The sequence below is a fragment of the Prinia subflava genome, chromosome 1, assembly GCF_021018805.1.
Source record: "Prinia subflava isolate CZ2003 ecotype Zambia chromosome 1, Cam_Psub_1.2, whole genome shotgun sequence".
NCBI lineage: Eukaryota > Metazoa > Chordata > Aves > Passeriformes > Cisticolidae > Prinia > Prinia subflava.
This window is the reverse complement of record NC_086247.1, coordinates 82093418-82106270: the sequence shown is the minus strand read 5'-3', so window position 1 is coordinate 82106270 and position 12853 is coordinate 82093418. Positions and strand designations below refer to the sequence as shown.

The 12853-nt window shown below is 41.1% G+C and overlaps 1 protein-coding gene across 2 annotated transcripts in view; it reads right to left on the bottom strand.

Moving 5' to 3' along the window:
- Window positions 1-5925: 5925 nt before the first annotated feature.
- The window catches only part of CDH6 (cadherin 6), a 110517-nt gene continuing 103589 nt past the window's right edge, over window positions 5926-12853 (bottom strand). For both annotated transcript variants that reach the window (XM_063400509.1, XM_063400501.1), the window contains one exon: window positions 5926-12170. In XM_063400509.1, coding sequence (XP_063256579.1) covers window positions 11680-12170 — 491 coding nt within the window. In that variant the 3' untranslated portion in view covers window positions 5926-11679. The remainder of the gene's footprint in view (window positions 12171-12853) is intronic.

Sequence of the window (12853 nt, the reverse complement as noted above, 5' to 3'; positions counted from 1 at the left end):
GGTGACCAGAGCTGGCACAAAGCAAGCACTGCCTGCAGGAAAGACATGACCTTCCAGTGGAGAAGAATTGAGAGAGAGAAAGCTGACAGCTGACAGGTTTTGATGATGTCTCAGCTGACATACTATTAGAGTTTTGGTTTTGCAAGGTAATGATTAATGGGCAGTAACACGGAATGCTGGATGTTTGGCACAACGTTTTATATGTCATGACCTTCCTGCCAGAGATCTTTGTTCACACGACTTTCTTTTATTTCATAGTCTTCAGGACAAACATTTACGATCTGAGTCCTTTTTTGTCCTCTGCTGCACCTGGTGCTGGTCGTCAAACAGTTAATCTGCATTGCCTCTCAGGAGTCCCATCTCCCTTCTGCCAGGATCAATGATAAAATTTTGACAGTGAAAGTGAGAGAGCCCATGGGCCAGATGGATATTTGGTAGCAAAATATCTGAAAGGCTCTTTTTGCAATAAAGAGCTACACAAAGTACTTGCTCTAAAGACAAGCACCAATACCTTGTCTCCACGGTATTTGTAATCAATATGATATTACAGGTTGATTAAATACCAAGATATTAGAGCAGTGAATCTCAAAAGTATATTTTTGACTTTTCTTTGTTTCTCAGAAACAACTGTAGAAATTATTTAGAGAAATGTTGACAATACTAGAAAACAACAAAATCAAAATAGCATCATAATCGATATCTCTGAACATGCAATCTTGGCAAGAGGGAAACACTCATCATTGGATCAGTACCTGGCAGATCCTGCAGGTGGGCAAGAATATTACAACTTCATGGCCTAATTGTTTGGCCCATTTATCCTGTAGATAAATAGATAGCATAACATGTGGAATAATTTCTACACGTAGCTTCTTAGACAAGTATCCAGTGTGTATATAGAAGGTGGATGGCGCTCAAAAAGGTGATGACATCCCTGGGAAACCAAATAGAATGATTTTAATCTGTTGTCTTCACAGATGTGCAATAAAAGATATGTCTGGTATGCATTGACACTGGAACACAAAAATGGGCAAGCAAGAGAGTGAAGGCCATGTGAAGAGCCACGGCTAACCAAGCCAAAACTCATAGCAGGAGCAGGTGGCTTGGCCCTCTTGTCTCTGGATGACTTTTCTCTTTAGGCTTTTTGTCTTTGGCAAAAGTCATTAAGCCAGTGCCTGTTTGAACACAAGTGATAAAGTCTGGGAGCAACGTGAGAAAGAGGAGGAAGAAATAACCCGGCTCTGTACTCAAAGAGTTAAAAAATCTAGGCCATCACAATTTCCAGCAGTGGCAAAAAAAAGATGCACCTGCCTCTTTTTTTTGTTCTGACTGCCACACCTTGGTATGTGGAGGATAAAAGTACATGAAGCAGTGCCAGGCTGAGGAGTGCTCTCTCTGTGAGCCCCCAGAGAACAGACTTAGCGGAACGCTGTGTCAGAGACCAAGCCAGTCAGACCCACACTGTCTCCTTACATTCCTGTACCAGCTCACTCACTTTTCACTTACCAGAGCTTTTTCATTCAGCCCTCTTTTCAGTGTCGTGTTACCAAAGTTTAGGTTTGTTCTTTGGGGGCATTTTTGGGTTTATTTTATTAGAGGAGGTTTGAGAGTTTGTTTGTTCTAATAAGCTGGAGCTGTAATTGGGAAATGGGTTAAGCTTCTTTCCAATTAAGATAATTGACATGAAATACCCAATTGCACTCTGAGAGAGAGAGAAATAAGTTCCCCAGCTGAGCTGTAGAAGAGAGCAGTTTTGTCTAACAATGAAGGTAGAAGCAGATGTTTAGAAAAACATGTAAAAGCAATCAGGAGGGGATTCATACATTTGGTTATTAATTAAGATGCATGCATGAGCAGCCAGCCAGCAGAAGTTCTGAGTAAAGAAAGGCAAAATTCCAACAAGGGGTACAAGTAAAGCTGTATTTAGGCGATTCCTGGGGTTTTAGATTTGTTTGTTTGACTAGGGGGAAGGTGGTGGTCTTGGCCTGGGTTTTTTGTTTGTTTGCTTTGTGGTTTTGTTTGTTTGTTTGTTTTCCTTCTGTAAAGGAGGAACAGCCCCAAATTCTTTTTTGAATTTTCAAACTAGCATGTCCCCTTGCATACAGTCTTCCTGACTCTGTTCTCTTGATTGTGGTAAGTTTATTTCTCTTTTGCTTGAATAAGGTAGGATATGATGATAAGGTCCTATCAGGCCATGAGTGTCTCCACAACTAGTAAAAATATAAATGGTTTTGTGCACTCTGTGGTTTGCCAAGGTCAAAAACTGTGTAATGAGTATTGGAGCAGTTAGAAATAGTGAGTGACTGAGGACTTCTGTCGATGCTCATGTTTGCTTCTGTGTGGGGAATAAAGTAAGAGGAATTAGCCCTTCTGGTTGGAGGGACAGAGGTGCTTGAGGACCTGATGTAGAGATTGACAGCTGCTGAAAAACTGTTAGCTGTAGCAGTCAGTTTGGAGAAAAGAAAACACAGAGAGCAGGTATTTGCTAGTAACTGTCTGTACTACAATCAGGGAAAGATGTACTAGTGTTGGCAAGAAAGAGGAAAAGCTTCAAAGCTTTTGGATGAGAATATGTTGAGGTTTTTTTTTTTTTAATTTGTGCCTTATCCAACAAACTCAAATTTCACTTACAGCATCAAAAGAAATGTTACATGAGAATAAGATTGGAAGAACCAACACTGAATTCACTTGTCTGTTCATTTAAGTGATCAATCCTGCAATTTTTGTGCAAATACTAAAACATCTTAAATGTTTGCTCTTTTCCTTGGTTCTCTTGTTCAAGCCATCACAGAATGGCTTGGATTGGAAGGGACCTTAAAGATTATCTAGTTCCCATGGGCAGGGGGGACACCTTCCACTAATCCAGGTTCTTAGAGCTCCCTCCAGCCTGGCCTTGAATATTTTGAGGGATGGGGCATCACCACTTTTCTGGGACACCTGTGCCAGTGCCTCACCATCCTCACAGTAAAGAATTTCTTCCTAACATCTACCCTAAACCTACTTTCTTTCAGTTTGAAGGCATCTCCTCCTTTTCCTGTCACCACCTGCTCTTGTAAAAAGTCATTTGCCATCTTTCTTGTCCCTCCAGCTCCCTTCAGGCACTGGAAGGCGGCAATTAGGTCACGTCTTCTCTGCTCCAGGCTGAACAATCCCAATTCTCTAAGCCTTTCCTCCCAGGTGAGGAAGTTCATCCCTCTGGCCATCTTGGTGTCCCTTCTCTGAACTCCCTCCAACAGGTCCATGTCCTTCCTGTGCTGGGGATCCCAGAGTGGGATGCAGCACTCCAGGTGGGGTCTCACAAGACTAGAGCAAGAGGCAGAGCAGGAGAAGACAAATTCAACAAGAACTTCAAAAAAAAAAAGGTTGATGGCTTTAATGACTTGTCTAACTGACTTATGTCTGTGATGATTTTGGTAGTATTAATATGAAAGATTATTATTTGCAGGGGATTGCTGTTTGTATGTTGCTTCTTATGGTGGGGGGAGTAATTTCACATAGATAAACCTAGTAAAATAATGTTGAAAAACCAAATATATTTTCTGGCTGAAAGGCTACCATTTAGCTGATTTTATTTTATGCCTGAAGTGCTCTTTGGTATAGTAAATCAAATGAGAAGATAAGAAATGGCAGATTCCTCTACCATGTAAATAAAAGTAGTTCTGCTCTTGGAGCCTTTGGCACATGTGGAAGGTTGCAGAGTCTGGACCACCTTTCAGCAGGTGGACAACCAGGATGTCTTCTGCTGCTACTGCCATTATTTAGAAGTTGAAAAGGTCAGTCTGACATTTTGTGAAATCTTGTAGGGCTGCTCTGATGCCTGAAGTGACAGAGCTGAGAGATGGGGTCACTGCAGCCTCTCTGTGTTTGCACCTCCAAGTGTGTGTGTGTGTGTGTGTGTGTGTGTGTGCCCCTGCTGAAGGGCACGGGTGGGCAGTAGATGCATCCTCCTGCACTGTGCCACATTCAGTTTCCCTGGCTTGGTGTTCAGACAATGAGGTAAATAAAAACTGTATAGACTTCTGCATCCTCCTGCACTGTGCCACATTCAGTTTCCCTGGCTTGGTGTTCAGACAATGAGGTAAATAAAAACTGTATAGACTTCTGCATTTATACCCTTGTGGTCTCCTGTTGTTTTTAAAAGCTGGGTTTTTTGGCTGCTCATACAGAGGTTGTCTTCTGGAGCTCCACCAAAGATTGCAGGTGGATATTAGGGCTAATTTCTCAACAGTTACAGAATTTACTCAGTCCTTTCATAAACCCCATATGGGTTTCATTGCTAAACTGTTTGATTTTGTGGTTTATTCTAATGCTTTTAATTAAGTACTAGTTTGCTGTGACCTTTCCCCCTCTTTTCTTTGTCCTTGTCCTTTAAATATGATGGAATTTCTGGAGATATAGACAGCTCTTTTATTAAGGGAGTATTAAAATGAATAATTTTCTCTGGAGGTTGTTCTTATGTAAAAAGATACTGCAAATGACATTTAGATTCTCCATAAGTGTAATGAGAGTAAATTTTTTTTTAATCTCACATGATGAAAGACAAATAACTGAAAAGTGCTATTATAAATTATGTGATCTTTATATCTTAAATGAAGGCATTCTGCATGACAAAGCTTCTGCTGCCTTCCTGGTAAACCTTAGCTAGTCAAAATTAGGCTTGTGATCATAGACTAATATCCTCCTTGTAGTAAGCATCACTAAATGATGCCTTCTGGAATGACACCACTCTTGGGAGGCCTCAGTGATCACAGAATAGTGCTCCTGTGGCTTTTATAGCATGGTGCAGCCAGACACTTAAGAGTGGAATTTCAAAGACTGAGTCAATTTAGCCCTTTGTCTTAAAGTGATTGGAGAATCTTTTCAAAGGTTTATCTTTATGATAGTGTTGTAAATACATAACACAGATTGAGAGAATTAGGAAAAAAAAACAAGTTAGAAAAAACAATTTATTAAGTAATATCATATAAATAACTTGTTACAAAAATCAATTTGCAAAAAGGCAAATTCACTCTGTCTGTGAGAAATTGTTGCTCAAATTGGTTTCTCATCAAATCCTTAAATTTCATTCCCCCTGCCCCCCAACCCCCCAAAAGAAGCCAGTACAGTGAACAGGAAATATAAGGGAGAGAGTGCACACTTCCCATCTGACAAAAACAAACTGCCCATCCACGCTGCAGAAGAGATAATCATTCCAGCATGGGTCCCTTTGCAACACAGGGAAGTCCTAGGTGTAAACCTCTTGGGTGACAAAACTATCACTCACAAATGTCCCTCCCTGCTGAGCAATGACCAGATCCATCCAATGCTGAGGCTCCCTTGGCACAACCAGGGGAAGACATCATGAGAGACTGAGTGGCTGGAGCATGCCAGCAAGTAAATCTTCCCAGGTGGAGGCATCATTTTCAATTTATGCTTGGAAGTATTTTTAATTTAAAAAAAATCAATACCAAAAATCATTTATTTTAAAGGGTTTAAAAAATCACAAATCGCAATAGGAGTTTGCCAGATTGATTTCGCTCAGTAACACAGTTAAGATGCACATAGCATTTATTATAAGGCCTTTCTTTTAAGTTTATTTTTTTCAAAGCAATGAAAGTAATCACAGAATTAAAACAGTACAGTGATTCTGAAGAGTTTTTTGTGTCAAAATCCAGAACCATTTTGTGTTTGCAGTGTTCCTTCTTTGTTGTGTTCACCTGAATGCTTAATAGTTCTCTAAGTTTGTATCTTTAATAAACACTAAAGTAATAGATCATAGAAAACTAAAAGCTTATAGAAAGTGTCTCCTAGTATATTTACATAAATAGTGCAGTCTCATAGGAAAAGTCAAAAGCCCATGGGAATGGAAAGCATTTCTCTATATGTTGGACTTTTGCCTTATTTGTCAAATCGACTTTGTGGTAGGAGAAATTTAAATGTAGCAGCTCCTTTATATTTTTTCTTTTTTTTTTTTTTTTTCTTTTTTTTAAATTTTTTTTTTTAAATTTATTTTTAGAGAAAGCAAAAGATACATGAAGAAAAAAGGATAAGGGCAAGTTCTGTAAAAACTCCTTTGAAATCCAGTAACTCTACACACGATGATACCGTAGTGGCTTTTAAGTGCCATGGGCCTGCCTTGCATATGACTGACTGCCTCCCCTCACCCCCCACACAATTCACCTCTTGTTCTTCCTGAAATGCTCAGTTCTCTGACACTTGTACCTCCTATAACCCCAGCCACGGCTTTTGGACACCTACCACTGAATTTTATGAACTGTTCAGGAAACTGTTTTAGTGTATGACAAACACAGGTCTGGGCTCAAAAGTGTAATATTGCAAAATGATGGGCAGGATCAAGATTGTTTCAGCTGGCTCAAATAAAACTGCTGAAAGCAGGGGCTGGTATTAAAGCATTGTGTTGGAGTTCTGTGTTTTTCTCTCTTTCTGGAGCAATGCATGAGTCTGTAGACATTAAATATGCTTTTGTTCCTCTTTAAGTACAGAAACAATCTCTGAGAAAAGAACTCTTCCTAAAGACTGAACTGAAAACAAAAAAAAATTGTGGATTTGACATTTATTGGAAGAGGCTGCTGTTTTACAGGTGTAGATGGATTGGAAAAATCCTGCCTTTCACAACTTATGACATAGTTCATACCCACTGGAAGTAGCATAATGACTGCTACTTTGTCAGCTCTCATTTGGTGAGGAAGCTCAGAGTTCAGAGATAACTGAAATGCAGAAGGGCAGGAGATGGCAGCATCCATTTGGGACAGTGGTCTTCTGAAACACTTCAGTACTTCTCATAGCCAAAGGAAACATGGGGAGACCTTTCTAACAGATGGTGGCAGGCAGAGCTAACACAGTGGTGGTTGTTACCTGCTCAGAACCACTGTCAGGAATTCACCTCCAGAAGACCGTCAAGATAGTTCTGCTGCAGAAATTTAACACGTGCCCTTCTTTCCCAGTGATCTACATGGAAACGGCCAGGATTGAAGTTGCTTGGTCTAAAAAAGATGTCTTTCTCCCTATCCATGCAGATCTCCCTCTAGTGTGTCAGTAAATCTGAAAATGTTAGCAGTCCACTCTTGCTTCTGCTCAACATGGATAATTCTGGTTTTGAAACTGTACATGTGTAGAGACACATTTCTAAAGCCATTTCTCTTTGCTATACTTCTCTATGATTGTTCTGGGGTTTTTTTTATGGTACTGCAGATGTTAATTTTCTTGGTTTTGTGGGATAACTTTTTTTTTGTTTACATAACAGAGAAATGGAAAAGCTGCAACTTGTAATGTAGGCTGCTACTTCCTAACGTGGATTATTTCAAGGTTTCCTCTTCCATTCACATTTCACAGTAAAGAAACACCTGTCCACAGAATGAAGTAGGACCAGAAAAATATATGTTTCCTAGGAAAAAATTTAGAAAATATTTCTATTGGTACAGGTGACATGTTTTCATACTGCATAGCTTTTACAGCATATTTTTGACAGAAACAACTGAAAAATACAGACAATTTGGTTTTCTCATGGTTAGACACAACTCCATCTCTGTCAGGTTTGGGAACACATCTCAGTCCTGTGATACTGCTGGTAAAGCCTTGTGCAGAGCTCTCTGCAAGGATCAGCTCTCTTCCAAGCACTTGTCTGCACAGAGAGCTGCCCTGGAACAGCTGCACTGGAGGCATGGGCTGCCGTGTCTCCCCACACTGGTGCTGCTGTGGGATGGAATTGAGTTTAACCTGAAGTAGTTCTCCTGGGGTGAAAAACACCTCAGCAAACACAAAACAAAACTCCCTGCCAGTTTTCTGGGGTAAAGTGACTCTCTTGGGAGTGGGGATGAAATAGTTCCTGTAGAAACCTTATTCCATTTCAAATGTAGAGATGGTATTGTTCTGCAGCAGCATGGCTGGCATAAACTCCCAGGTCCCTGTTTCATGTTGACTCCACTGAATTAATTCCTTGACATCTTTTTGTATGTGTCCTCTTGTTAGGTCAGATGCTTTCTCAAATTAAAAGCCAACTGCATTTTTATCTCTCTACCTGGCTTAGCTAAACTGCCTAATAATATTTCTTCTTCTGAAATAGGTGTGGTTGTAAGAAGAGCAGGCTTAAAACAGCCTTGAAAGTCACTTCATAGCCCATAGTCCAACCACTGGTTATCTACAAATGACAATTGTAGCACTGTGTGAAAGCATTATTAAATACTCATTTCTATCATCTAGCACGCCACCATGCAACAAAGTGCAAAGAAATACTACTGCAAAGGTTTGTATTCACTGTAATATGGCACTTTCAATATTTAGAATGCAGTACTGATTTTATAAATTGCACTTTGTGGTACTGCCAAGCAAGAAGAAAAGAAAGAATTGAACTCTTCTTGCTGTGTGTGAGATGCTAAATCTGTTTAATTTGCAGGAAAAAAATAGACCTTAAAACCTAGATGCATAAATAATAATTTGGATGCAAGTTTGCCTCAAATTTTCTTAGAAGAATGCATTTGCTATTCAGGCACCATATTTGTGGTGACATAACATAATTTTATATATATAACATATTTACATAACAGGCATGAGTAGCCACTCTCTATTATTTACTGTGTCACTCAATGGACAAGATAAAACCAGCTTTGAATTAAAAGGAATAAAACCCCAAACCAACTCAAAACTTGCGCTTGGACTGTTACTAACAATCACTAAATCAGACAAAATCACTGTACAAACATAGGAGAATAGTTACAAGGAGTTCAGTGATCGTCCTGGCTCACTATCCCACCCAAGGAGTGGCTAATGCAGGCTGACTCGCAGGGTGGCCCAGCCCCTTCAGGGCACCAGGGCTCTCTTCAGCCAGGTGCCACCTACTGCCTCTTCCCAGTGAGCTGGAGGTGGCTTGCAGGGCTGAACACTTGCGTGACTTCACAGCCACCTCTGCCATCCCCGCCACACACCAAGCTGTTTCCTTGAGGCTTAAGGAAGGGAAGGGACAGCTCACTGGCTCACTTCAGATGTCCAGCTGGATTCTGAGCTTGGGGCTGTTTGCTGGAGACAACCCCAGAGTGAAGGGTGGGACAGGGATGTGCTAGGAAGCCACTGGGAAGAGCCCCTGGAGGGATGTGCTGGCCCCAGTGATTGTGTGAGGGGAGCAGCCCGAAGTGAGAGACCTGTGGCAGGCGGTGCTGAGCAGCTGCTGCTCCACCACATTATGTGAAATCCAGATGGTCTCTCCTGTCTGCCAGAGCCAGCTTTTGGACAGATGGCTTCACAGAAGTTCCAATTCCAAGGAAGCCATGAGGAGCTAGGCTTTTAGCATCTTAAATTACTTAGGGACCCTGAGGAGGGCATGATAAAGCTGTAGCCATGTCATTGCCATTTACAATGGGTGCAACAGCTCAGCCCCCCACTAAGCGATGGAGTTGAGAACCACACTCTGTTGTACTTTAACACTCTGAGAGGCCTCCACCAGGGAGGCTGAGGGCTCTGCACCCTTGGAAACTCTGGGCTCCTCTGCCCTGAAAGCATCCAATCTATAGTGCTGGGCATCTGCAAGCTATTAGGTGCTGTGCCCCACACCTATAGGTGTGCAGTCCTCATCACTGTGAACGAGCCCTTTCCTGCCCAGCCAGAGCTGCAGCATGGCTGGCTCATCCTCTTCCCTCTGCGCTGGTCCACAAAACCTAAAATTCTCTCATTGTGGTTGTAAAAGTCTAATACTTGTGACTCTTCTTGCTTTCATTAACTTACAAGGAATAATGAATTCCAGGGATTAATTTTTAATTGCTCTTAGTTTCCTGTTTATGATTTTTTTTCTCATCTCTCTTTATATCTGGAGTAAATTGGAGATGTTTAATTTTCAAAATGATTCACTTAAAATTTGGGGGAGGATGAAAATAGATGCATTCCTGTAATTCTAGTATTAAATACTGTTTCATGAAATAAATGAGAATAGTTACACATGAGGTATTATAAAAATAATAATTCCTTCTTTCCTTGGCACAGTGCCATGGGCTGGTTCCCTACTTTGAGACACAGGGCAGCGGTTAACTCCTGGAATTGGATATGCCCCACGAGAGTCCCTTAGAGTTTTCTCCAGAGAGCCTTTCCTGGATGACTGGATTTGAAGAGCAGCCACTACATGTTTGAAAAACCAACTGAAATACTGAATGGTGTGCAAATAAAGAAAACTATTTTGGCCCAAGATTATGGCAGCTTTCCCCACCCCACACCTGGATAAAATTACTCAGCTTGGCAAAGCAGATAAACACACACAGAGAAACTTGTGGTTAAAATTTTACCTTTTGGTGAAGTCTTTAACAACCCTGGCTGAATAGTTTATTAAAAAAAAATCTATAATTATAAACCCCCCTTTCAGGACACTGGAATGACCATTAATTCTCACTTATTTGTTCATTCAGAGCTTGAGTCTAGAAGAAAAAGAAAAGGAAACAACTACCCAAAAGCATGAAAAGTTATTTCCTCTGGCAGAATGTCAGTGTTTTCCATTTCTAAAGCATTTTCCAAATGTCTTATATAGTTCTTGCAACATCCTGATGAGGTAGGCATTATTTCCCCATTTTACAGATAGTAAAACTGGGCAGAGAGTCAGTCAGAAATCCACCCTGGACATCCACGCAAAGAAGGTCAGGACACAAAAAGCACTTTCCTCCTGCAGTCGCTCCTTTTGCCCCAGAGGGTGGCAGCCACCTTGAGGTCACTCCTCCCCACCTGCACATGAGAACAGGCAGGAGTGGCTGGACATGAACATCCTGACTCCAACACCCCCAGGACAGTGCCCATCACTGAACTGATGTGCAGGTGGAGGGCAACTGAGAAAGGACAAACAGAAGCACAGTTATGATCTGTTCCTTCCTTCAAGTCATGACCTAGTCAGGAGCTGGATTTGATGACTTTCCCTGCATCGCAAAGCAAGCCTGGGTTAGAATGGGGAAACCATCTAAGAATTATATATTGGGGCTACTGACCACACACACGTGCACACACACACATCTCTCCAGCAATGCTAGGTCCAAAGAATATATACAGAGCAGTCAATGAACTATATATATGTGTGTGTTAGCATGATCCAGTGCAATGGGGCAATGGTGAGTTCTAAAGAACACTCAGGCTGAAATGACCATTAAGCCTCTCTATCCTCCTCATGAGTAAAATGCATGTTTGATGTTCTTTTCTCAGCTTACTCTACTTGTATAATAAACCTCCATTCCACCACCACTACTTCTGACTATAATACATAGGGTAAACTAGGGTACCTCATTACATTGGGATGTGCAATACACAATCGACAGAGCAGTCGTCTGAGCTGAATAGTCTGAATACAAGAAAAAAGCAAGTGAGCTTAAACAGTAATATACTCCAATTTACAATATAAGCAGAACAAATAAAAATATTGCTCCCCATCTGATCCTTTTTTTTCCCCTCCACTACTGCTGTGCCTGTAATATTGGCTTGGTAAACTGGATGCACTCAAAAAATAAGGATTTTGCCTCTTGGAAGCTCATAAAATGATACTAGAGAAAGTTTTCTGATGGCTAACCCACACAGACTGCAGCCATTAGACAATTCAAATGCGTAGAATAAAGAACCCTTTCAAACAGCTGTGGAGAAACAGAAAGAAATAGCCACTTCACATATCCCAATGCTGTTTCTGGGAATGAGGAAAAAAAAAAAAAAAAAAAAAAAGAAGACAACATATTAAGAGTCTTTGTCACTGTCCATTGAGCCATACATATCTGCCAGCTTTTTAAACCGAGGTCCCCAGTCACTGAGGTAATCGTAGTCCTGATCTCCGTCCGTAGTCACCGACTCCAAGGAGCTGAGGGACTCGGCCACAGAACCGTTACCTTCGTACGCGTAGGTTGCTAACGAGTCATACGGGGGTGCTGTTGGATCTGTATCATTCTCCTTTAGCCTTTGGTTAATGAAATCTCTGACATCCGTGTTGTCTCGCGCTGTTGCAGTCCGCCGCGGCATAAAAAGTGTTTCCGGCACAATGTCTCTGCGTAATTTATTGTCATCTATGGCTTCGGGATTCCTCAGCGTGCCAATATCAAACGCCTGGGTGTCTTCCTCTCCGCCACCTTCATCGTTATAACTGACAATGTTGTCTCTGATGTCTTCTTTGGAAATTATCAAAGGCTCTTTTTTCCGCTGCCGTCTCAGTGCTGCAAACAGCACCACAGTAACTGCAAACAAAAAACAACAGTGAAAGAGAGAGGGAAAGAAAGTTAATCCCCAACTCCAATAAAGCCCAGAAGAAATGCTGTGCCTCTGCTTTAGTTTGAAGTTTCAGAGGATGTTTTGAAAAACCGAAGATGTGCACATCAGATTTCCAGGCTCTGCCTGTGAGTTCCTTGGGAGATGAAATGGCATGGATGCACAGAAGAAAGGAGATGTCAAGCTTGTAGGAAGCCAAGCAGAGTGCCTTTTTGCTGGTAGGCACTTTGTTACCCAGAGCCATAGACTAATTTTGTCACCTTGAGAACAGAACTAGTTTAGTGAGAGCTGGGAAGGAAGAAACACTTTCTCCAGAACAAGTAACATCAGATGTTATTTATTTATGTTGAACCCCTTCGACAATATACAACTTCTGCTGTGGACAAGGATGATATCTACTGAGCTTAGCAAAGCTGAATTTCAAGATAAGTAAATCTGTACTCCTCTGGGAAGAAAGCTTGGAATATGGAGTGGATTTTCAGCCAGCACAAAGTCTGAGTTTTATTAACTTCTCTGGAATGTTTTTGCAATGTACATTACCTTGAAAAGTACACAAATTAAGTAACGGACTGATGAGATATGATAAAGGTAATTTTTAATCTGACAAAGCCGTATTTCTAGAACATATTTTATGTCCTTCATTTTAAAGTGT